This window comes from Marmota flaviventris, chromosome 11 (genome assembly GCF_047511675.1).
Source record: "Marmota flaviventris isolate mMarFla1 chromosome 11, mMarFla1.hap1, whole genome shotgun sequence".
NCBI lineage: Eukaryota > Metazoa > Chordata > Mammalia > Rodentia > Sciuridae > Marmota > Marmota flaviventris.
The window spans coordinates 47,208,540-47,236,014 of record NC_092508.1 but is presented as its reverse complement, the minus strand read 5'-3'; the positions used below and the strand labels follow the sequence as shown (position 1 = coordinate 47,236,014).

The 27,475-nt window shown below is 36.1% G+C and overlaps 1 protein-coding gene across 2 annotated transcripts in view; it reads left to right on the top strand.

Annotated features, from left to right (window-relative positions):
- The first annotated feature begins 266 nt into the window (after positions 1-266).
- Positions 267-27,475, top strand: part of Itgav (integrin subunit alpha V) — an 84,610-nt gene continuing 57,401 nt past the window's right edge. The window contains exons 1-2 of one of the 2 annotated variants that reach the window (XM_027943961.2): positions 267-699; positions 12,291-12,421. In XM_027943961.2, coding sequence (XP_027799762.2) covers positions 515-699; positions 12,291-12,421 — 316 coding nt within the window. In that variant the 5' untranslated portion in view covers positions 267-514. The remainder of the gene's footprint in view (positions 700-12,290; positions 12,422-27,475) is intronic. The other variant, XM_071619004.1, reaches the window with a different exon arrangement.

The window sequence follows — 27,475 nt, the reverse complement described above, 5'->3', positions numbered from 1 at the left end:
AAGGAGTACTGCCGCTAACCCGGGCTCTAAGGGACTGAGACGGCACGGGAGCCCCGCTCTTAGGACAGGCTGCGACAGCGCGCACGGAAGTGCTTTTGGCTCTCTCCAGTCGGAGAACGACTCTTCCCCTCCAACTTCCTCCCGGGGCTGGGCTGCTCGGCCTCCCCAGCCGGCTCCTCCTCCTGCCCTGCCTCCTCCCACTGCCCGCCGCAGCTCTCAGGCCCGAGGTGCGGCGCTCACCCTGGCAGTCCCCAGCCCGTGACGCTGCGTTGAGCCGAGCTCAGAGGAGACGAGGGGCACTCGCGCTGCCGCCCCCGCCTCGCGCACCCTGCGCCCCACTTCCAGGGCAGCCACTTGGAAACAGCCCCCTTGCCTCTCCCAGCGCTGTCCCAGGCAGGCTGGGAAGCGAGCGGCCGACAAGTTTGGGCGCGCGCGGGCGGCGGGCCGCTGGCACCGTGCGCCCCGGGAGGGGCGGCCGCCGCTCCAGGCTCGGCGTCCCGGGCGCACTTTGGCTATGGATTCTCCCGTGCGACGGCGGCTGCACCTTCGCTCCAGCCGCCTCCTGCTTCTTGTCTCCGGACTCCTACTGCCTCTCTGCGGCGCCTTCAACCTAGATGTGGACAGTCCCGCCGAGTACTCTGGCCCGGAGGGAAGTTACTTCGGCTTCGCGGTAGATTTCTTCGTGCCCAGCGCGTCTTCGTAAGTGGCGGCACTTGGAACACGAGCCCACCCCCTCCCCCACCGCGCACCCACCCTGCGTTTCCCCACCCCCCGGGCTGATCTCCCAGAAGATCCCGGCGTCTGTGCGTTCCAACCACACCAACTCCGGGGTGGCTTATATCCTGAGTGGGTGAACGCTCGACATCCAGTTCCATCTCTTAAAATTGGTTGGGGGCAGAAGGAGAGAGAGCTTTGAAGCAGATCTGTTCTTAAAATTTAGGAAAAGTGGGAAATCAACAAAGACTGGTCCTGCCGGACTTCGCCCAGCTTCTGTTTTGGTTAATTTCATCTCCCAACTTCTTTTTCTCCTGTACCAGTTAGCCCTTTTCTGCTTCACAGATTTAACACCCATTCTTTTCGCCCTCCCCCACTCTTTCCGCCTCTTAGTCTGATTCTGTTTCTTCTCACTCCTTTTCCAGACATTCTGATGACTAAAGTGACCATATTGTTGTATTAAATTCATTGTGTCTTATCTTTGGGACTGTCAGACATTTGAGCATTTGAGTTGAACAGATGAATTGAATGTGTCATCTGCGCTTTTTATAGTGATTCACTATTTAGGTCATTGTTCAGAAAGAACAAGAGTGTTTGCTGAGTTTTCACTCGCTGCAGGTCACTTGAATGCTGCATTATTTTTGTAATTCAGTTATGTTTTCAAATTGGCAACGTTCCGCTTTGCAACGACCCTCAGGATTTGAAACAGTTATATATTCATTATTGGATTGCAGATTGTCTCTGACTCTACTGAACACTGACATCATTCTCACCCCCACCCCACCCCCACTCCACTCCCATTTTAGCCTTAGAAATACTGATTTAACGAGTGTTCACTACATAAGTTATGATGTTTAAATCTTTTCAAGAGGGATACTGTACATTCGGATCTAAGTTTTTAGAAGTTTTAACATAATTTTGTTTCTACGTTTTCTCTGTTAGGTATCCTTTTTGGGGAGGTTAGGAGGAAGGGTACAGGATAATTTGCATGGTCAGTACTTAAGACCATTTTCCCAATACATTCATGCCTAATTTGAGGGTGGTCTACATATTTTTCTGTGACTGTTAGGATATTCTTTAGGATTTGTTCTTGTCATTTTTTTTTTTCTGAATGTTACTGAGTATCATTCATTTTGATAACAACTTTTGCAACAATACTTAGATTGGATGCAGTTAGTGGAAACTAGGCATTGTTTCATGCAGCAGACTTAGATTTGTTTGTCATTTCCAGTCACAGTGGTTCTTGTATGACCTGAGCACAGATTTTTCCAAAGTGGTAAAAATGATAGTAACTTCAGATAGCATTTACAACTTCACATTCTATGTAATGTTTTTTAGGGGAGGAGCAAATACCAGAGATTAGATGAAAGGGCCTCACATATGCTAAGAATACTCTCTACCAGAGTGCTACTTCTTGATTTCATCATTTTAGCTAGTTTTACCATTTAAAAATTTTTGTTCACAGATATTTTAAAGTACATATCCTTTGACAGTATAATACATTTCAGTTGCTTCTAAGGATGCACCTTTAGATTTAATTTGTTTAGAATTTCTGATAATTAAATGTATAATGTGTCTTTTGTGAAAAGCAAGCATTTAAATACTTCAAAACTGATGGAGTGTTTTGCAGATATTCTGCAACAATTTCCTTGAGTTCAGTGTAGGGATACTTGACAAGATGACACACTTTTAAGTATTATTATTATGGAAAACACAGTAATATTTACTATTGATATTTGCTGTTGCAAGGCACGTGGCTAATCTTTGGCCAGTCATTATGATCATTGAATATACTAGGACTTCATACATCATATGACCTCATATGTTTATATAATCTCACCTGTTGGCCTTTAATGGTAACCTAAAATTGAAATAGGGTTTAAGTTCATGTAATATTTTAAAGTATTCATCAGCAATTTTGTTACTAGTAGAGTAGGAAACCCTAGTATTAAAATTAAATTTAAAAATGAAGCAAATAGAAACCCTTTGAAGTTTTTTTAAGAATAAAATATATATAAACAAAGGTTTCTACTTATCTTTTCAGATTAAACACAGATTAATTTTAAAATTATGCTTAATTTTGTAGAAACACACTTTTAAATTTAATAAGCATTGAATCCAAGGTATATGGGATGTCATTTACTATATTGCTAGTTGGATTTATTATTGTTATTTGGTGTTATCATAAACTAATAAGAGGGAAAAACACATAATAAAAGGTGTTTGCTATTTAAGGAATTTCTTTCCTGCATAGGAGGAAGAATTAGTGAGCAAGCAACAGTTATGAAGTTTACTGCTGCCCCTTATAGTTTAAAGTGTCCAAATATCTTATGCAAGCTATAGAACTGTTTTATACCTTATTTTTATTTCTTCTTCTTTTTTAAACTAAGATAAAGATGAACTAAGATACACAAGTAGTAGAAAAATTATTATTGAATTATCTCCATATTATTGTTGTTGTGGGCCGATGTTTATTAAAGAGAAGGGAAAATGAAGTACTAAGCAGAAATGTTAAGGTTGCCACTCAAAATATTGCTCCATAGATGAGTCTTAGGTTTGAAGTTGGAATTTCTAAAAATAGTGATTAAAAATCATGATCAATAAAATATTAGCATTGCATAGTTTTCTTTTTGTACGCATTGACTTATGGATACAATGTTGTTATATTTACATAAAATTGAAAGATCGGATTAAGGCCAAGAACTGTAATCCTGTTTTTATTTTTTTTTAAATATTTTTTTAGTTGTAGATGGACACGATACCTTTATTTTATTTTTATGTGGTGCTGGGGATTGAACCCAGTGCCTCTCATGTGCAAGGCAAGCACTTTACCACTGAGGTACACAACCTCAGTCCAATCCTGTTTTTTTTTGTGTGTGTGCAGAATAATTGGAGAAATCAAAAGCTGCATACTAGGTTTGAGTATTATAATGATATTTTACATTGGTAAATCTATTTTACAATTTGCAAAGCACATTTACTTATATCTTATTTCAGTACAAACCACCAGGGGAAGTAGGGGAAAGGCCATGAACTAGTTCATATAGACAGGGAAATAGAAGCCAAGAGTTTAGTCTTAAGTTATTTGAGCAGCTTGGTGTGGGGTGGGGATAAGGGAGGGAGCAAAAGATAGCCTGTGTAATTCAAATCCCACTTACTTTATCTCTTGAAATACTGCATCCTCCCACCTCTTCCCAACCCCTGCCTGCTGGGGATCAAACCCAGGGTTCTATGAATGCTAGGCAAGATCTCTACTATTGCACTATATCTCCAGCTTACTGCTCTCCACCACCCAACTTTTTCCACAAATAATGATTTTTCCCCCTTTAAAGTTAATTGAGCACAGGAAGGGTTTACCACTGAGCTCTTTCTCCAACCCTTTTAATTTTTTATTTTGAGACAGGGTTTCCTCAGGTTGCTTAGGGCTGTGCTAAGTTGCTGAGACTGGCCTCAAACTTTTGATCCTCCTACCTCAGGCTCCCAGGTTGGGATTACAGGTTTGTGCCACTGTGCTTGGCTCCACATAATGAATTTTTTAAAATATTTATTTTTGTAGTGTTAGGTGGACACAATATCCTCATGTTTATGTGGTGCTGAGGATTGAACCCAGCGCCTCACACATGGTAGTCAAACACTTTACTAATGAGCTACAAGCCCAGCCCCACATGATGAAGTTTTTAAAAAAGCAATTTCCTTATGTATTCTCAAAATAGTATGTCATAAGGGTCTCATTTTACATACATATTTACATATGTACACTTATTCATTCTCCAAGTAGTATATAAAGTTCTCATTTTAAATATATGTGTGTATGTATACATATATATATATATATATATATATATATATACATATATATACACATACATACATATATAAATGGTGTTGTACATTATACACACACACACACACACACACACACACACATAAGTAGTGCTATATAGCACTAAATTCAAATTTTTTTTTTCCTCATTAGAAACAAATGGATTTGGGCTGGGGTTGTGGCTCAGTGGTGGAGCGCTTGCCTTGCATGTTTGATCCTCAGCACCACATAAAAACAAATAAAACAAAATAAAGGTATTGTGTCCATCTACAACTAAAAAAACATTTTTTTTTTAAAAAAGAAACCAATGGCTCTTTTTTATAGTTACTGTGTATTACAGGACAAGGGATGGATGAGTATTTTATGGAAGGAGAATTTACTTTTAAACCTCTGGAAGTCCTGACATGGCAATACCTGGAAAGTTTTAAAACAAAACTGCTGCCCTGGTGTCATCTCAGATCTAAAAGTAGAGCTCAGTCGTGGTATTCCAGTGGGTTGTGGCTCATTTCTCCTTGATGAGCCCATCTTAATTCATTCTGACTAAATGTGAGCTCCTTTTTACCAAGAGATCTCCGTGGTTCCTCTGCTTCTATTAGTGGTGCCATCATTTTCACTGTTGCCCTGGAAATAATTCCATATTCCTCCCTCTCATTTTCTATTTTTCTTTGTCTCTCCTACTGCACTCCTCCAGCGTTAGTCAGTGCTTAGTCACCAGCAGAAGGTCTCAGAAGTCCCTCCTCTGTTAAGGTTTCCTGGTGTTCCTCTCTGCTTTCCACTTCTGTTACTGCCTTTTTTATCTCGGCCCTAGTCATCGCAGGTGTGGCCCCTGGTGCTCAGGTCGTACCTTCTCCCTCTGACCATCATGTGGCTCTCGGAGATGTATCAGACATCATATATGTTTCTTTTAGTTTTATATTTCAGAAACATCCTTTTGGATCCTAAAGTTCTTCTGCCACTCAGGTTCCTTCAATAGTGCTTCCATTGCCAGAGGAGTCCAGACTTGTCAACCCAGATAAGGCCATTGTGGTCTGCCTCAATCTGTGTGCACTTCTTAAAACTTCTCATTTCATTTCTCCCTTTACCATTGTAAACATTGTCACGACACTTTAAAAAATGACTTCAGTTCATAAACTTCAGTGTGGCTTTGGCTTTGCTGGCTGGTTTTTCTCATCATAAATAGCACCTATGTGGGGGCTACAGTCTTTAGTACTTAGAAGGCAAATCCTAGGTAGATTACTCCTGATTAAGGCCACAGGTTCATAGGACATTAGAGAAAGGAAAAATCTATGGGATTTTCAGATACTGTTTCTGTTTTACATCATACAATTGCTGATTCTAGTATATTTTTTAAATGAAGGTAAATCTGAAACTGGAATTATAGCTGTGAGATAACATTCAGCACTACTTTATCTACATTGCTTTGTACATGCATGTATGGTATATTTTTCCCAAAATTCCTTTTGGTGAAGTCTCATTGGTCACCTCAGAGTGGAGCTAAATATATTAAAACATGTTTTATCTTGGAAAGGTCAGTGCTGAAAGCAGCCAAATAACTCAGTTCATTTGGAGGGCTTGAAAAATGTCCTTGTCCTTGTTTGGCAGGTTGCCCTCCCTTGGTAGCCAGGGTCACATTCCCTGAAGCAACTGCCCTTCAAGTGCTCCTTGGATGGGAAGTGCATCCAAAGGCCATCTTCCTGGTTGGTTTTCGGATCCTGCCGTCTGTCTCTCACTTCTTTTTCTACTTCTTACACCTCTTCCCTTCCCTTTTTCCCTTCTCTTCTATTGTCCTCTTTTATTCCTTTCCTCCTGTCTCCCTCCTCCTGCTCATTCTTCCCCGCGCTCTCTCCCTTGCTATACTTTCCCCCCTTATCTTTGAGCAGTTCTTGGCATGTTATTAATAACATACCCTGGGGATATAAACTTTAATTTTGGAGTCCTAAGGAGTCACTTAAAGCTTAGGAATCCAGTCATTGCAAAAGAATGGTGCGGGATCCTGATAATATTCTTGGGCAAACTTTTTGGAGACATATGGAGTCTGTCAGGAAAAAGTTGAAGACATGAATTGAAGTTGTTATTCAGCCATAGATGAATAACTGTATATAGCCATAGAATGATGATTTCATTGTTCATCAGTGAAATCTCTTGTCATCTTTCTGGAACTCTGTGCATACACTCAACCTGTCCGCTTTGTCAGAAAAATGTTGTAAGCTAAATTTTCTATCCTTTATCAGTTTTTCCTTCATTTGAGTTACTGGACTCTATAGCCCTTTGAGAAAACTGAGTAAGGAAAATGGCTTTTCGAAACATATTTTTAGTTTTATATTTTCTACTTTGTTAGGGAATAGTTTATTAATTGTATTAATTGTCATTGATAGTTCCAATGCCATCATCTTGTATTTTTAGGATGTTTTTGGATTGTCTAAGTTTGCATTTGTCTGCTATTCACCTTTAGAAAATTTTTCTTGTAAATATTTATAGTGGACATTGTTATTTACATTCACTGGAACAGGGAACCAGGGACTCAGAGATTTAAAGTGACTTCCTCAATTGATTTGCAGTATTTATAGCTTTTAATGCCAAACGTTCCATCAGACTGTGCTGCTTATAGTATGAACATTTTTTTTCTGGTTTGTTACCTCTGTCAACTGAATTCAGCTGTTATAGCCATTTATTAGATGAATTTTAAACTTACTTGATTTTTTTTAAAATAAAGATTTCATAAACAGTCTTTTCATTTTTGCAACATGTATTGCTTTTTCTATTCCTTAATTTTCTCAGACAACATCTTTTACCATTCTATATCTTTTATTCTATGCAAATATTTATTTTTTTCACTACAAAGCTATCTCTTAAGACTTTAACATATGTCTAAGGTAGTCTTACTTTCTCCATCTCACTGTTTCTCTCTTTTAAAAAACGCTTAAATATCTTAAAAGTAATTAAAATATCTTTAGCTTTTTTCTTCTAGTAGGCTAGCACTTAGGTATTGACAATGCTCTCACATTCCGTTTATATTATTCTACTATTTTTTGTGTATTTCACCAGTATACAAGACTACACATGAAGGTATGTTTAGGAAAGCTGGGTGAGCATCCATTTTAGTACATCTAATTACTGTCATTTCATGCTTATAATGTGCAAATCTGATGAAAAGCGGCAGCCTTGTTTGTGGTCTTATTCAAGGAACTCAAGCTATGTGCTGCCAACACAGTGCTGTTTTCATTCCGAGGACTCTCCTACTGCGTCCTTTCTTCTGTCTTTGCTGAAGGCTTAAAATCTTCCCAGCTCTTTCTGTCTCATGGTGCCAAGTAAAGAAGATATCTAGAGTCCAAAATTGAATAGAGTTTAGTTTGTTTTGGTTTGGGGTACTGGGGATTGAACCTGGGGTGCTTTACCACTGTGCTACATCACCCAGTGATTTTTCTATTTTTTTTTTTGAAATAAGGTCTCTTAAATTGCTTAGGACCTTGCTAAGTTGCTGAGATTGGCCTCCAACTTTCATCCTCCTGGTTTAGCCCTCTGAGTTGCTGGGATTATGGGCGTGCATCACCATACTTGTCTTTTTTTGGGGGGGGCGGGGGTCGGTGTACCAGGGATTGAACTCAGGGGCACTTCACCACTGAGCCAAATCTCCAGCCCTATTTTATATTTTATTTAGGGTATCATTGAGTTGCTTAGCACCTTGCTTTTGCTGAAGCTGGCTTTGAACTCTCGATCCTCCTGCCTCAGCCTCCTGAGCTGCTGGGATTACAGACATGTGTCACTGCTCCCACCACTGTATCTGTCTTTGAATAAAATTTTTGAATAGGGAAATTGTTTTAAGGATAATTAAATGGTTGGACATTTAGTAGAGGATAATTTCTTCATCCTAGGGATATTAGAGCATACTGGAAAATTACTTTTTAAAAATATGTGATTACTTTGAGAACTATAATTATTAAATTTGCTTGTTCCTCCATCATGAACTTTTCTTGAGTTTTTACATGTGTGGCAGGCATAAGGGTGAATTAGAGCCCCCTGTATTCGAAGAAGCAATTTATCATAAGGTGGGAACAATAGTTTTGACAAAACATTATAAATGGTTCTATTAAGTGATAATTGATACCAATCTAGAAATGAATTTGAATGTAGGTGTCAAGGCAGATTCTGTGAACTAGTCCTAACCCCTGGAGCCTGGTATGGTCCACAACACTCAAAACATGTCGATACCTGTATATTATCCTTCTTAGGACTACTGCATAAATGACCCAAGCCCTTTTCAAGGTATAGCCCTTGAAATGCACACTTGTGTGAAATGTTATTTTTCATCAAGATATACAGGAAAAAATATTTAATTCAGATGATGTACAGTTTTGTGATTTTTGAGATCATTTTTTCTTTAATGGTAGTGGAGCTATAACCTAGCACTAGACTTTCATGCTAGGCAAGTACTCTCTTACTGAGTTACACCACCAGCCCTGTGGTCAAAGTTTTGACCTACTGAAAGAAAAGAACATTATACATGTAATTTATATATTTAAATAAATGTAAATTCACATACATATGTAATTTGGTTATGTAAATCAGCTCTGCTCTAGAAAAAGAATAAGGAGGTTGTGGTACGCATGTGGGGGGGGGGTAAGGGTCAGGAATAGGAGTAGGTGGCAGTTCATTTACTCAATTCTAATTTTTTTTTTACTTATGAAAGATTCTTACTGAATGAAAACTAAGTTGATTTCCTACCCAGAATTATTTTGTTATAATGGAAGAGACCCAACGTTGGTATATTATTGATGCCAAATATGACTGCATAAAGCTTTATTAAACAGGGCGTGGTTTGCTTGTGAGTTTCATTTTTATTTTCAATTTGCAGGTTTCAAGATAAGTCTCAGACAGGAAGATGCTTATAACTAGTAATTCACACAGCCAGTTTTTTGTCTAGTCTAGATGAAATTCGGTAGCTCCTGCCCAGAATAAATGAAATTGAAATTGATTTAAGAAAATTAAAATGAGTGCATTTCACATTTAAAATATAGGTTTGCTCATAATTTCACAAAAGGGGAAAACAATTGTAAATATACTTAGCATTTAAGGAAATGAATGATAATGACATAGCATTTACTTAGTGATGTGTCTACCCATATCCTGTTTTTTCTTCCTCTGCATCTCAATCAATTTCTTTAGAAGACCGAGAGTCTCCACTGTATCCTCTTTCTCCTCTGAATTCCTGAGAGTGGTTCCTCTTTGGAGTGTTCTCCTAGGATGACTTCTCTCTAAAGCTCCTCCGGGGTGAACTCATCTATTTTATGATCTGATACTCTCAGCACACTATTTCTCAGGCAGAGCTCTCCTCAGAGCTCCAGGCTACCAATTAGGTGTCTCAGACATCTCAAGTTGACATACTGAGCTAAATTCATGGTTTCCTGTAAATACTTAATCTGCCTTCCACTCCTAGACTCTATAAGCTTCCCTCGCATCCATGCATGCAAGAAAGATCCCTTTCTCCCATCTTCAGAGCCACCAACTCTCCCTGTTAATTCTACTGCAGATTTCTTCAATCCGCCCACCTTCCTCTCTCCACCCACCTTCCTACTGCAGGTCACTGTCACCTCCCGGCACTGTTGCAGATCTCTTGCTTTCCTTGTTCTATTTTTCTCTTTATTTTTGGTACTGGGAATTGAATTTGGGGAGCATTCGACCACTGAGCCACATCCCTAGCCCTATTTTGTATTTTCTTTAGAGATAGGGTCTCACAGAGTTGCTTAGGCCCTTGCTTTTGCTGAGGCTGGCTTTGAACTTGAGATCCTCCTGAGCCTCTGGGATTATAGGCGTGTGCCACCGTGCCCAGATTATTCTTCTCTTTCTTTCTCTTTTTCTTTTCTTTTTTTTTGGAGACAGGATCTCCCTACATAGCCACAGATTGGACCTCAAACTTGTGATCTCTTGCCTCAGCCTGCTGAGTAGCTGGGAATACCAGAGTGTACCACCATGCCTAGCTGTATTCCCTTCTTAATGCTTTCCCCAAAGGGTATGAAATTTAGTTTTCTTAAGGTTTCAAATGACTTGTGCCAGACTCCCAAACTGTTTTTCTGTGCCACTCCCAGCTTGCTCTTATTTCAGCCACACCTTTTCTCCTGTAACTCCTGCAGACTAAATTCTTTCCTGCCTGGGATCTTTCTGTCTTGTTTGGGGTTCCCCGTCAACCACTTCCTCTCACTCCCTCATCCCACATTTCTTCTCTGTTCTTCCCTCATAGATGCTCCTGAAGGCCCACTTTAGAATCTTGTTTACCCATTTAAAAAAAAAAAAAAAAAAAAAAAAAAATTTTACTTTTTAGTTGTAGTTGGACACAATACCTTTATTTATTTTTATGTAGTGCTGAGGATGGAATCCAGGACCTTGCATGTGCTAGGTGAGCGCTCTGCCACTGAGCCACAACCCCAGCCCCTTGTTTACCTCAATTTACTGTGAGTTTCTGGAAGATCATTTCCCTGACTGCTTTTTCTTAATGAGGCCTCTCTTCCCTATTCTTTAAAGACAGCGTCCCTAGAGAAAATTCCTGTCATCTAAAGGAACTGTGCTCTCCTTCATCCCTTAGAGAGAACTTTCCTTTATCTGAAGAAGATCTCCTCTCCCTATTCCCAAATAATCTTTCTTGGCCAATTGTTGGCTCTCTTCATTACAATATGAGTAATTTGTTTCTTTGTTGGCTAGTTTCTTGCCTCCAGGGGAATGTGCACCCCACTGAAAGCAGGTGTCCCTAGTTCTGCACTGCCTTTATGAAGAGGAGATGCTCTATTCACACCTTTTTTGAATGAATAAAACACAACAAAAGACAGCATTTTCTTATACTTAAGATTTTTGGCTAGTGATTATTTTGTCTTCAATTTATTTTACGCTAATAAAAAATGAAATAGTAGTCATTCATAATCTTTGACCAGAAAGCCACTAGATTACTCTTGTGAAGAGAAGTTTTTCAGTCACCATTAAATGAAAGGATCGAGATACAATAGTTCTAATCAAAGATAATTTTTTAAAATGGAAAAATGGTAATATTTATAATTATCATATTTTGTAATAATCTATTTAGACTTATATATTTTGCTCTGCAAAATATAGAAACTACATAACAGGGCACTAAATTACAATTAGGTGTAGGAAGTTCTGGTGTTCTGTTGCACTGTAGGGTGACTATAGATAACAGTGTACTCTCTACTTCAAAAAGCTAGAAGAAAGAAATGTGCATGTTTTCACCTAACAGAAATGATAAAATGCTTGTGGAGATAAATATGTTCACTCTGATTTAAATATTACATAAAGTATACTTGTATCAAAATGTATCACAGTGCCTCATAAATATACACAATTTTTATATACCATTAAAATTAAATTTAAATTTAAAAAATGAATATCAGATCACACAAATTGACATAAAACTTCCTTGACTTTAGGTAGCATACGTTTTTGAAACAGCTTTATTGAGTTATGTGACATACAATAATTTGTACATATTTCAAGTGTGCAATTTGACCAATGTGCATTTTTAAATGAATGTAGCCCTGAAGTTATCATGTGATATTTTTTAGATGAAGTAGACCAAATAGTACATGTATGTAAGAGAATACCAAATGAACAAGGAAAATTATGCCCTCTGTAAGTAGTTTTTAAAAGTAGTTGTGGATAATATCAAGAGAATGATTCCTCCTCATAAATTGTAAGATATTGCTGATGCTTGGTGTCAATTAAAATATTGTCCATCCCTTTTGTATTTTAGTAGGATGTTTCTTCTGGTGGGAGCTCCCAAAGCAAACACTACCCAGCCTGGGATTGTAGAAGGAGGGCAAGTACTCAAATGTGACTGGTCTTCTAGCCGCCGGTGCCAACCAATTGAATTTGATGCAACAGGTAAATGTTGATAATGTGGCCCGTTCTCTTAATTTACATTATTTGTTTTTTTAAAAAATGTTTTTTTTAAAGTAATATTCGTTGTGTTAATAAAGTAATGAATATAATCACCACAGACCCTCAGGGATAGTTGTATAAGAACAAATGATTTGTGTATGATTTCCTCCATAATTTTGTGGCATAAGAAAGCATTAAAAATACATCATTTCTGGACTCAAACTAAAAAGCTTCTTCTCAACAAAAGAAACAATCACGTTTTGGGACAAATTTTTGCCACACACACATTAGATAGAGCACTAATATCCAGGATGTATAAAGAACTCAAAAAATTTAACAACAACAACAACAACAACAAAAACAAACAACCCAATTAATAAATGGGCTGAGCGCAGACATTTCTCAGAAGAAGATACACATTTGATCAAGAAATATATGAAAAAATGTTCAACATCTCTAGTAATCTGAGAAATGTAAATTAAAACTACTCTAAGATTTTATCTCATGCTAGTCAGAATGGCAGTTATCAAGAATACAGACAATAGGGGCTGGGGATGTGGCTCAAGCGGTAGCGCACTTGCCTGGCATGCATGCGGCGCTGGGTTCGATCCTCAGCACCACATACAAATAAAAAGAATACAGACAATAATAAGTGTTGACGAGGATGTAGAGGAAAAGGCACATTCATACACTGCTGGTGGGATTGCAAATTGGTGCAATCAATCTGGAAAGCAGTATGGAGATTACTTAGAAAACTTGGAATAGAACCACCATTTGACTCAGCTATCCCACTCCTCGTTCTATACCCAAAGAACTTAAAATCATCATACTATAGTAACGTAGCCACATCAATCTTTATAGCAGTTCAATTCACAATAGCTAAACTGTGTAAGCAACCTAGATGCCCCTCAATAGATGAATGGATAAAGAAACTGTGATATATACCCACATACATCCACTCACACACACACAAAATGGAATATTACTCAACATTAAAAGGGAATAAAATTATAGCACTTGCAGGTAAATGGATGGAGTTGGAGAAGTGAAGTAAACGAATCCCCAAAAACCAAAGGCCGAATGTTCTCTCTGATAAATGGATGCTGATCCATAAAGAGGGGAAGGGAGGCATGTGAAAAATGGAGGAACTGTGATTGGGCAAAGGGGAGGGTGCATGGGGGCAGGAAAGATGGTAGAATGAGATGTCCATTATTACCCTAGGTACATGTATGACTGCATGTATGGTGTGATGCTACATCCTGTATAACCACTGAAATGAAAAGTTGTGCTACAATTGTGTACAATGAATCAAAATGCATTCTGCTGTCACATATACCTAATTAAAAATAAATAAATTAAAAAATATATCATTTCCGTTGCTTTAGATGTCTTCCAATTTAAATTGATAGTGTTGGTACAGAAATTTAAGGGACATTTATTAATGTGGTTTTGCATTTCTTCTAAGAAAAAGGAGATCATAGGTTCAGAAAGCTTTTTGTCATTTCTCTGTCAGCCAGATTGAAGCATGACTTACTGATCATTATGGAAGATTAGCTCCCTGATCATGACTTCATCCAAGCCTTGGGCTGTGCTACAGAAACCAGCTGAGGAATCTTTTATATTCAAGTAGATTTAGATGACTCAAAACAAACAAACAAAAATCCCTCTTATTCAGAATTCACTGGGAAAATTGTATGTTGTCTTTCTGGTAATAGGATAATTTTATCTTCAGGAAAAAATTTCAGAGTCAGGATTGTGATAGTAGGGAGAAAAATTGCATAATTTAAGTTTTAATTTACATCATTGAAACTAAATATCCATAATTCTTTGTACGTTTATATTGATGTATGAAAGTGCCTGTATGTGTGTATATATGTGTGTGTATGCTGACATATTTATATTTATATGGATTTAGTGAATTCTCAAAGAAATAATGTGACATTTTTTCTAGTCTAATAGTTGCCCCCACTCCATCTACCACTAAATCTTATCCCTAGTCCTAGTGTAAATTTTATGCAATTTTTTAATGATTTTTGATTTGTTGCTTTGATTAGAATGCTTTAAGATAAGCCTGAATAAAATTAATTCACTTTTTTTCCATATTGTTGTTTCCTCCTGGTTCAAAAATATATTATTTCTGGGAATTATATCAGTGAAACAGGAATCATGATGTAGACTGTTCCATTCCATGTGAGGGATGAGTGCCAAATCAGTAACTAATCCTGTTAAGAGGAACCAAGTCACGATGGTTCTTTTCCATTTGAAATTATCAACATTAAACTCTATTTTTTTTCATGTGACAAAAACTTGGAAAACCTCCAGAGTTTTATAAACAGGCACAGTTTTAACACAAATAGAAAAATACCTCTTATTCAGAATATTCTGGGTCAGAGCATTTATCTTCTAATACAATATGAATATTAATAAAATGAAATGCAGTTCAATTTTGATAAGATGAAATGTTTTGATATATTTCTGTTTTCAATAACATGAGTTTTGTATATTTCAAGATAAATTTGTTGTTGTTTTTTGAAATTTGGCTTCAGATCGTATTGTACTTATTGAAAAAATAAAATATGTACATGATAATAAAAATTTCAGTCTGTCCAAAGGGGGATAAGATGAAAAACAGGATTCTTAAACTAGCTTACCCAGAGGCAATGTCTCTTATCACAGCAATTTATCCTTCTAGAATTTTTTATACATGTATGCATCCTTAAGAAAAAAACAATTCGTAAATAGAAACGTACTGTTAGACACTGCCCCCACCTCTGGAGTTCAATCCAAGATGACAAGCTTACTTGCAGCTTTGCTTTCTGAATAATGTTTATATTTTAGCAAGCATAAAAAAATGGAAACCTCAGTGTAAAATTTATTATCATTTGGATTTGTGAAATTTGGCTTTGAAATATTTTTTTAGTTTTCTTTTAAACTCTTCTGACTTACCACTTACTTATCTTCTGGGTTTTTCTTTTTCTCTCTGATTTTCTTGACATATTATGTAAACAAAACCACAACTGGGATGCAAAAAAAAAGAAAAAGAAAAAGGCCCGGTTTCCTATTTTACATGTTTATGCAATGACTGAAATATCACAGCAGTTGCCTTCTTGGAATTTAAACCCTTTTATCCAGTAAATTCTCATAATTTGTAGACTTTTAACCAAGGTCTATATAATATTTGAAAACTGATTTTTCCCCCCAAATAGTCATAATAATTAGAATTTTGAGGCATTATAGAATTAGTGAAAACAAAAAGATCATTTTGGGGCATGGTTTTGTTGTTGTTTTAGGCTGAAATGACTGATCTGTAGAAAAATCACAATTTTTCTGAATTTGAACATGGAAACAGAACTGAAGCCACAGATTAGCATATGATTTAGTTTAGGAATTAATGATCTATATATTTTCGGAAGTAAATGTATTCTGAAACTATATTGGGCTGTTATATAAAACAAATAATATGGACACTATTCATGTAGCAGACTAGGGCAGTCTAATCTCAGTTTTGTGTATGTGTTAGTCTTCGTTTCCTATTGCTTTTGTCATAAATTAGCACAAACTCAGTGTCTTTTCTTTTTTGGTGCTGGGAGTTGAATTTATGGCTTTGCACATGGAAAGCATATGCTCTACCACTGAGCTACACCCCCATCCCCTAGATGTCTAAAAACAACACAAATTTGTTATCTTCAGTTCTGGAAGTCAGAGGTCCAAGATGGGTGTCACTGGGCGAAAATCAGTTGTTCGTAATGCTGCATATCTTCTGCAGGCTGTAGCGGGAAACTTCGTTCCTTTCCTTTTCCATGTCCTAGAGGCCACCAGTGTCCCATAGCTGGTGTCCCCTTCCTCCCATCATCAAAGCCAGCAGTGACTCCAGAGTCTTTCTTGTATTGTATCACTCTAACATGGAATCATCCATCTCCCTCTTGGGGCCACACAGATAATCCAGAATAATCTTTCATTTTAAGTTTCTTAATTTGATAAACCTGCAAAGTCTTTTTTTTTTTTTGCCATGTAATGTCACTTAATCAAGAGAAAGTTTCTGCGAATTAGGATTTGGATACCTTGGCCTGCAGGTGGAGGATTACTCTATCTACCACAGGGCCATTTTAAATATCTTGTTAATTGACATTAGTTTATTCTGAAAGCTGCTTCCAGACCAAAAAAAAAAAAAAAAAAAAAAAAAAATCTGCTGGCTCAGATTCAGGCTCTCATTAGGTGACCCTTGGGCAGGTGACTTACTTATGTTTGCCAGCCTCAGTTTTGCCATTTGTCAAAGAACCATAATATTTACCTCTCACATTGTTGAATAGACAAAGGAAATCATGTCTTTGAAGGTATTTTGTAAACAGGAAGCACCATACATGTAAAGAAAGGATGGTTTATATCAGGCTTATAGCTAAACTATGGGAAGGTGAATAATTAAGGAAGAGGAAAGACATAAAGATAATTATGGGTGTGGATATTAAATGGATTATATATTGGCTTACATTTTAACTTCTGTTATTGTGACATTTGGGAAAATCCTGCCCTTGCAACATATTTTCCTTTTCTAAAGGAAGCGGATGTTACTAACAGACTGATCATTGCCCAATTTTCTCCACAATAAATATTTTCCAAAAAAGATAGACTGCCAGTCTCCCTGAGAAAGGAAAATATATATTACCTGGACCTGCCAAAGACTCTTTGCTTAGAAATAGGTTATTGGTATGCTTGTGAAATATGTCCTTTAAAAATAGGAGAAGGTCCTACTTCTATATGCCAGATATGGTGCAGATGTCACCTTTTGCCCACCAGGCCCATCCTAGAGAAGGTCAGAGGTCAGATTCTTTTTTGAAATATCTTGCTACCACACTTAGCTACTTCTTCAGAATGGCTGAGCTTTAGGCTGTGGGTGGACTGACAGTGCTAGTTCTCTGTCAAGAAAAATGCTGTGGAGTGTTTTCTGCACATTACAAGACTTTGTATTTAATAGAGAATAAGTGGCTTTCTAGTCTCTGAGCCATACAGTTTGCATCTCATTGCAATTAAAACACTCACTCAGATTGACTCTAAAATAGCCTCCTTTAACTCCCTCCTTTTGGTGAATTTTGTCTTCCAGAGTTATGTCTACAGTTTTCTACTATTGCAACAGTCCTGTAAATTATAAAGTTAAGAACAAAAATAGTCTCCCTTCCTTGTTAATAGAACATAAATTTATACTAAGGATTTTTTTATATGAAAATGTTTCTCCTGATATAATCTGTAATCTCCTGATCCTGAATTATGTAGTTAGAGAACTGGTAAGCACCTCAGAAATCGTTTAGCCCCATTTATTTATCACTAATTAACTAACATTCCTGCAGTTAGTATTTTATTTTCAATGTTTTGCTGAAACTAAACCCTCACAATCCTTTAAAGTACGACTTCTTTGCTGTGCACTTTGGTCTTTGATTTGACTCATCCATTCTTCAATACTTAACATTGGATTGGATTTTTTTCTTTTTCTTTCTTTCTTTCTTTTTTTTTTTTTTTTTTTTTTTACATTTTCAGTAAAGCGTTTTTGTTTTAAAATGTTAGATGCTTTCAGGACCATTTCTTTCTCATCAGTAGGAGAAAACAAACCAGCATTGATAAAGCAGTGGGTGCTTTCAAAAGGCCTGTATTCTTTGTGCAGGATTCTAGCAGTACCAGTAGACTTACTCAAGGAAGAAGGGAGATTTTGATTCTCTGTTTCTGTGGTGGTGATAATTCAATAAATAAATAAATATCAATCCCAGTAAAACAAATCTTATCCTGTTTTGTTCTGGATATACTTTTCATTCATTTCTAGAAGGTATCTGTATCTTATGTTATGTACAAGACTTTTTTTTTGTATAGTTCTGTGCAAATTAATTATACTTTCTCATGTCTATGGATTATGATTTCAGAATACATCTATTTATCTATATATATATGATTAAATTTTTAGTAGTTTTTGATTTGAAACACATTGGATTTAGGGACCTTTGTTTCTTGCCTTTGTCAATATAGTTATTCTTTTAGAGTAGTTCAAAGAACTTTTGATGTTTATAAAGCAAATCAATACAGTTATGCTTTTAAGAGCATTTAAAAACATTTTAGAAGTTTATAAAGTAAATCATCCCTTCATCAGATTCCCAGGAAGTTAATGCTTAAAAATACAAGGAAGAGCTTTTCTAATTGAAATGTTCTTGGATTTTATGAACTAAAATTCCTTTGTGTGTATGAGTTAAAAATGTAAACATAAAGTAAATTAAGAGAGAATGTGAACACTCCTAACTAACCTTTTCCATGTGAAGGTTAATGGTTTATTTTCAAACTGCTTTGTTAAAAAAAATCTTTAAAACATTATGTAAATCATGTGTGTCTATTGATGAGAGTATGAAAAGAAAAGAAAAGAAAAGAAAATTTAGAGGCAAAAAGAAAATAAAAATCATCTAAATCCTATTACCCAGGAAATTAGGAACCATAACGTGTGTGTGTGTGTGTGTGTGTGTGTGTGTGTGTAAATACATAAAATCATAATTTACTCAATCTGTCTCCTATTATGTTAGGCATTTTGCTGCCTTACTACTTTAAAAACTTTGAACATGCTGAACATTCTGGTTAGTTTTAGTTTATATTTAAATGAATCTTTAATGAATTTCTAAATATAAAATTTAGAAGTCAAAGAAATATTTTTAGGACTTCCTTATATATTTATCAAGTAGGAAGATATTGATACAGCTTATATCTTTGAACCAAATTTGATACTGTCTTTTTTATCTAACAAGTGAAACAGTTATTTTGTTTAATTGATGTTTCTATTCTTTTGGTGAATTTGATTTTTTTTACCTGCTTATTATTTTTTGTTGTTGTTTTGTATTATCTATTCTTATTCTTGATCTGTTGTATTATTAACACATCTGTTTATTTATTTACTTAATTTGCAGTGCTGGGGATTGAATCCAGGGCATTTTGAATAATCCACAAGTGCTCTACCACAGAGCTATATGCCCAGCCCAAATATAATCTTTTTTATTTCTATTTTTTTCTCTTTCTGTGTGTGTTTGTATGCATGTGGTGGTGGTGATGATGCTGTGGTATTGCTGCTGGGGATAGAACTCAGATCCTAGAGCATGACAAGCAAGTGCTCTGCACTGAGCTATACATCTCTAGCTTCAAATCTGTTTATTTTTTTTTATTAATTTGGATAATTGGTCTTTATCATAAACATTCATTTCTGTTCGGTGTTGCAGCTGCTTTTCTATCTGACAGGTTCATTACTTTCTTCTTCTTTTTTTTTTTTTTTTGGTAATCAGGCATTGAACTCAGAAGCAGTTAACACTGAGCCATTTCCCCAGTCCTTTTTTGTATTTATTTAGAGACAGGGTCTCACTGAGTTGCTTAGTACCTCACTGTTGCTGAGACTGGCTTTGAGCTCATGATCCTCCTGCTTCAGCCTCCTGAGCTGCTGGGATTACAGGCACACCCGGTCAGATTCATCACTTTTTAAAACAGCATTAATAGTTAAAATTTTACAATAATATTTACCTATGTTAAATGTGCAGTTGAATGAATTTTATCATGTTTTTAAACTTTCATATCATTACTAGAGTCTAATTCCAGAGTATTTTGATCTCCCTAAAAAGAAATCTTATGTTTGTATTAGTCTATCCCCATTTGTACTTTATCCCTAAGCAACATTAATCTTTTGTGTGTATTTATTTCCTCTTTTTATATTTCATATATATGTGTAACTATAAAATCCCCAATCAACCTTTACTTTTTTCTGTTGCTGAGTAGTATTTGTTTAATGGATAAGTATTTTGTTCATTCCCCATTTTGCATTATGCAGACATATGGGTTATTTGGCTACTGTGAACAGTGCTACCATGAACATTTGTGTACAAGTCTGTGTGGGTATATATTTTCATATTTCTTAGGTACTTAGGAGTAACATTTCTGGGTCATACGGTAATCTACATGTAACTTCTCTGAAAGCTGCCAAACTGTTTTCAAACGTCTTTGGACTGTTTTGCCTCCCCATGGCAATATATTAGGGTTCCACTTTCTCTACTTCGTTAGAGACACTTGTTCTCTTTTTTATAATAGCCATCCTGGTGAGTGTGAAGTCATTTTTCATTATGGTTTTGGTGTGTGTTTACCTGTTGACTAATTAAGCTGAGTATCTTTTCTTAGGCTTATTATTATATTCCTGTTAGAGAAATGTCTGTTCTTCTAGTCCTTTGCCCATTTTTAATTAGGCTTTCTATTAAGTAAAACTGATTTTTTTTTTGTATTTGTTTTTATTACTTTGGATACAAGTCTTTTATCCAGTGCGTGATAAGCAAGTATCTTTTCAGTTTTTTAATGGTGTTTTTGAAGCACAGAAATTTTAATTTTGACATTGTCCAACATGTCAGATCTTTCTTTTATCAGTAAGCTTTTGATTTCCTAAACCAGTCTAACCCAAGTCATGAAGATTTATTCCTCTGTTTTCTTCTAAGAGTTTCATAGTTTTACCTCTAATATTTTAAAATGTCTGAGATTTCATCTAGTTTTTTTTTTTTGTATTGTTCTGAAGTAGTATTCCAAATGAGTCATTTTGCATAGGAATATCCAATTATTCCAGCACCATTTGTTGAAAAGATTCTTTTTTATTGATATTTCTTGGCACCTTTGTTGACTATAAATGTAAGGGTGTCATGGGTGTTAAAACATAATACTAATTACAAATGTATTTCCCCATTGACTAAAATACACATTCAGATGTCAGAGATGTTAATAGCTGAATACTAGAAGCCCCAATTTGAGGAAAGACATTTTTTTCACTACACTGTTAGGTGAATACATGGTACCAGTAGCTATGTTACTACCTCGTCATTATTTTCCCTCAAATATATTTTATGGTGTTTGAGACTCTCTGAAAATATCTTATTGCTTATGTAATTATTTATTATTTCTTCTCATTGAAAAGCAAAGACTTCATCTCTCTTATTTACTGCTCTATTTCTAGCATTGGACATAGGAGGTACCTAGGACTTACTGTTTAATGCATGATCAAAAGAGATTTTTTTTTCCTCAGACCTGTCAAATTTTACACAAATATATAAGCTCTACTGGGAAATTTTTCTTTGAAGCAAATTTGTTTTAGGAAGTACAACTGAGCAGAAGTGATGTCTGAGTTAAAAAAGCTGCTTGAGTTATCTATTTTATTAAAGGACTGATATAAGATGGCATTGTTTTTATAGTTTTTTTTTTGTTAAGCAAAAAACTCAAATTTTCTAGAGACCCAAATAATTTTATTAATCATAGAAATCATAGAAATGAATGGAAATCAAATGACTAAAACTGCATTTAGCATCTAAATTAAAAATTCATTCTCTTGTTTTTCTAATGCTTTGCCATTCTTCCTCACTTCAGCCTTTTCAAAAATTCTTGTTCCAAAGGATGGATGTTATTTAGTCATAAAAAGAAGAAAAAAGGGCTGAGGTTGTGTCTCATTGGTAGTGTGCTTGCCTAGCATGCGTGACACACTGGGTTTGATTCTCAGCACCACATACAAATAAATAAAATAAAGGTCCATCAACAACTAAAAAATATATATTAAAAAAGAAGAAGAAGAAGAAGAAGAAGAAGAAATAGCTCTAAGGTAACAAGGTGTTTTTTTTTTTTTTTTTTTTTTTTTTTTTAATAAGTATTCCCTGTGTAATTCTCCAGCAGGTTGAATGCTAAATGTTTGACAATGGCTTTTGAAATCCTGAGGAAGTCAGAAGAGTTGGCTGCTAATAAGGAAGTTATGACAGTCTGCACTTCTCATTTGCTTCTGTCCTCAAGCATTTAGCCATAGGAGTCTGATAAAATGGAAGTCAAAAATATCAAAAGCTGAGATATAGACATTAAATTTTCAAATCTCTAGTGATTGACTTGCTAATTAATTTCAAGTTTCTCTAGCAACATTTCCCTCTGTACTTTTGAAAGTGAGAGTACAGAATCTCATGTTAATTTTTATTCCACAGGGCAGAGTCTTCTCCTTTATGTCATTGTGTGAAATGCCCTCCAATATGGTGTGTCATTCTGCACAGCAATCTTTGTAATCTTGATCATTGCCAGAAGAAAGCATTTTTTTTTTTTTTTTTTCTAGCCCTGGAACTTCTGCAGTTATCTGTATCCCTTTTCCTTTTCCAGGGCGGTGGCACACTCCAGGCAGTCTGGGGAGTTCCAACATCACCCAAAATGGTGACCTCAGGGCTGACTCAAAATATTGACTTCACTCATGTGTCCCAGAATAGCTGCCAGTTTTCAGGCAGGTCATGAATGAACTTCTTGTCAGTTTGTTTGGAGAGAGATTTTCCTTTTCATTCTCCCATCCATTCTGTTCATACGTCCTTTGAGGGAAACTTCTGCTGATGTTGAATCAAATATTTGAAGATATCTGAAAAAAAATTCTGGTTAATAAAGAAAACTTCCTTTTGAGCACTTCATGAAAAGATGTTAATTTGAGGCTGTGACTGTTGAATCTGGAGGCATTGAAAACTGTGTGTGTGTGTGTGTGTGTGTGTGTGTTTTTCGTTTTTGAAGACTGTTGAATAAATTTGGGTGCTAATACACGCTAATGCATTATATCCAGTTATGTTTGGCTTCTTTCATTTGGTAATGTAATTGAAAACATATTTAATTACACGGTGCTTTAAAATATGGCTGTTGGTTTTGAGCAGATTTAAGTTTTAGTCAAACTCCTCAAGTTTACTTTTGAAATTCATCCCTGCCCACCATGGTGCTACAGATGGAACTTGGGACATGGTACATGTTATTGGAATGAGCTTTTTAAACTTACATTTTTGTCAAAAAGAGTCACATTGTGTGATGCTTTGCTTTTTTAATTTTTTTTTTAGTTGTAGGTGGACACAATACCTTTATTTATTTTATGTGGTGCTGAGGATTGAACCCAGTGCCTCATACCTGCTAGGTAAGTGTTCTACCACTGAGCCACAACTCCAGTCCCAATGCTTTTTTTTAAAAGTTACTTCTTTTGTTGTTGTTGTTTGTTTTTGGTTTTGTTTTGGTACTAGGAATTGAACCCAGGGACACTTAACTACTGAGCCACATCCCCAACTCCTTTTTAAAATATTTTATTTTGACACAGGGTCTTGCTTTGAACTCAAAATCCTCTTGCCTTAGCTTCCCGAGCCACTGGGATTATAGGTGTATGCTACCACGCCTGGCTAAACTTACTTTTTCATCAAAGAGAGTCACATTGTCGGATGCTTTTTCACCTCTGTGTGCCTTCATTTTTATTAATTACCACATATAAATAACTATTGATTCTTTTTGTTCCATAATACTTGTGAATGCATATAAAAGCAAAAATATAATTATAAAATTTATTCTTATTTTTTATGACATTTTCTAGCTTATACTAAGCCTGATATCTTCAAAGACAGGTGTCCAATAATCATTATAGCAAGGGATGTTTTCTAACCATCTCTTTTAAAAACCGAAGATAGAGCATGGTACCTCTGACGAGGACAAACTACTTGACAAGGCACAACAGCATCTTGTGCCAGCCACTACATACACATTGAGAGAAAAGTATATTTGTTCAGAAAAATATTTATGAAGACAGTTTTTCAAAGTGGTAGGGAAATAATTAAATAATTATTTGCAAAGCAGGAACTTCTGCCCAACTTTTTAGTGATATAATAATTGAAGAAATATTGTTTAGCATAGAGGCCACTCAAAAATCCCATGAAGCCTCTTCTTAGCATAGCACAGATGCCCTTGACAACGACTTCTTTAGGTATTTCTTTCTAATCACAATGAACAATGCACACTTCTCTATAAGACTTCAGTATTTACCACTCTTCCTTTCTTTGCATGAAGTTTTCGGGCCTACAAAGCATTTTTCTCCTTTATGCTCTGTTCCCTTTCCCCATAACTCCTGACACATCCCTAGTCTACAGTTTGTCCACTATAATTGCAGGTTCCATGATTGTGTCTTGTGATAGACACATTGAGAGGTAGACGCCCATTTCTTCATGCATTGAGGTCACAAGTGGACACTCACAGCTAAATTTCCAGGTACGCTTTGAATCTAGAATGGAAGGAATGAAGTTTTCCAGGCAAGAGAAAAAGTCCTCTGAAAAAAGACTGAGCATGACTTCTTTCAGACTGCAGACTGAGAAGAAGGGAACTCTTACATATAAAAGTAAACTTACTTTGGAAACTTAACAGAAATGTATCCACTATTCTGTTTGACATGCCATATTCTTGGGGAGCTTATCACTTTAATCTAGCAATGAATCTATGCCTGCCCTGAATGACATGCTTTGCTGAGGGTCTTGTGTAAAATGGAGGACGATGTAGATGTGACTTGAGAGAATATTGTTCTCTTAAATCAAAACAGAAATATTCCCAAATTTGAAACAGAAGGAGGTACAGGGGATTGGTTAAACTATTGTATGGCTGTGTAATGGGTTACTAAACCACAGTGAAAATGATGACATCAGTTTATCATTTCTGACATATTATTAAGGGGAAAAAGATATATGTGTGCTCTCACACATAGTTATCTTGTAGTGATATTGGGTCTATCCCATTGTACATTTTTTTTTAACCTTGGAAATTTTAGAGTATAAGAAAATATATGGAGCCTTAGTTTAAACCTCTTTGATGTGACAGTTCTGTTCAACCTATGATTTCTTCTACTCTTAAAAAAGTCTTACTTCTGCTTGGGCATCTTAGGAGTTTCATATTGCTGAAAAGGCTGTGTTTTAAATAAAAGCAAAAGCAGGAGGTGGCAATTGTAAGAATATTACTTGTGGTTCAAGTACACTAACTTAGAAACTCAGTTCCCTTTTTAAACTTGCTGTGATTTCCTTAGTTTATGGAGTTGCTTTTTGTCTTCAGATACAAGTTAGTGGAGGGGACTCTTTCTAAGGTCAGCTGTTTTTTTCACAGTCATACTCTGTTTCTCCTGCTTCATTGATGTGAAGGGGAAATACTCTTATTTCTTGAATAGAATAGAATAAAATAGAAACAGAAAAGAATAGAAAGCCCACAACAAAGTGAGAGAATATAGTTATCTTGTGTTGGAATAAACAAAAAATTCCCATTAAGTAACTGGTAATTATAAATTTTTTTAAAAAACAGAATTCTGTGTGTGTGTGTGTGTGTGTGTGTGTGTGTATGTATATGTGTGGTGCTGGGGATTGAACCTAGGACCTTGTGCATGTGAGGCAAGTACTCTACCAACTGAGCTAAATCCCCAGTCCCTATAAGTGTGAATATTTGATTAAAATTTTTAAAACATTATCAATTGAATCTGGTTCTTTTAAGGGCTATGTTTCTTTGTGGTTATTATTCAGGCTCTGTTGGAAATAGCATTATGTGTCTAGTACACACTACACAGTCTGTGCTAGGCTATACTTCAGTGAAAACATGTTGCAATTACAAACATAGCACCAAGTCTGTTACTTAAAAATAAGTCATTTATTTCTTAGCCACATGTAGTGGCATACACCTGTAACCCTAGTTACTTGGGAGATTGAGGAAGGAGAATCACATGTTCAAGACTAGCTCAGCAACTTAGCAAGATCCTGTCTCAAAATAAAATAAAATACAAAAAAGGCTGGGATGTAGCTCAGTGGTGGAGTACTTGCTTGGTATGCTTGAGACACTGGTTTTTATCCTCAGTACTGAAAAAGAAAAAAAGGAAGGAGATTATTTCTTGTTCATGTCCCCATCGAACAGGGGTCCTGGATGACCCAAAGACTTGGACCAAGGATGCTTCCATCTAGCAGTTCGTCTAAGAGCCTCATGGATGGGAGAGAAAACATAGAGAACTCATCCACTCTTTATTGACTGGAACTGCTTTATCTTCTCCTAGCTTAGGGACAACACAGTTAAATGTTCTGAATTAAACTGTGGGAAGATGGGAAATGTAAGGGAGCACATGTACTCTCGGGTGGTATATAGGTTACTTGTGTGTTATTTCACGCACCGTGAGTGCAGGCTTCAGAGGCAAGCCAAGGGAACACTCGGTTTTCATGGTCAATAGTGCATATTAGCTACTTCGATTTCTTCTCTTCCTTCTCTAAGCTTAAAAAAGGGTGCCTTCGCTATCCCTGACCAAAAAACTTGGTAATTTAGATTCCAGTTTGAGACCTTTGGCGACTGACACCTTTCTTTTTCAGAAGAGGAAAAAGCTAAAAGAATAATATAGTGAATAACATTAGAGGTTCCACCTTACATAGGATACCTGGTATTATTGAAATTCTCATTAATTATTTACAACTCTTTAGTCTTAAGTCTTCAGAATAGAATTGAATAACCATAACTACTATTAGTTCTATGGTGGTTAGAGAAGTTACAAACGTAACCACTAGTGAGTAATTTCACTATCTTGGGTGGGTGATGGTTGTGCTAAACCTCTTGATGACATTTACATGTTGCCTGGGATTCTTAAAATTGATATTTGTCTGCTGAAATGTCCAATATAGTTATTTAAACACATATTAATAAAGAATTATGACAACAGATTTAAGAGGAACAAACCTGACTTTAAAAATAGTCTCTTCTCAGAATACTTTGTGCATAAACTTTCATAACTTTTTCCTTGACTAGATCTAGGGTTTTTCAGAGGAAAGGATTTATATACTTCCACAGTGCTTTATGTTATTAGTTCCTGGCACACTGGGCATAACTTTCTCAATAGTGAGGTACTTAAATATAAACGGTTGAATATAATATGTCAGATCTCTGTTTCCTGCCAGCTAAATTGCATTTCCTGGTGTAACTTTTTGATTCATATTGTCGTTGGTGTTCATCTTAGCCTTGTCATTTACAAACTGTGTCATACAAAAGAGTTTCATAAGCTTTGATTTTTCATACATATCCTTAAGCCATAGAAAAAACTTTTGGCAGTATAATAAGTGTTCACAGTTTTTGTTGTATAGTTATGTAATGATTTAGTAACTGGGAAATCTCATTTACAATTACTTTTCACATGTGAATTAGGATATTTGCTGGGGTTCAGAGCAACCCTGGATCTTGTTCTTCTGGGTTGCTGAATATAGT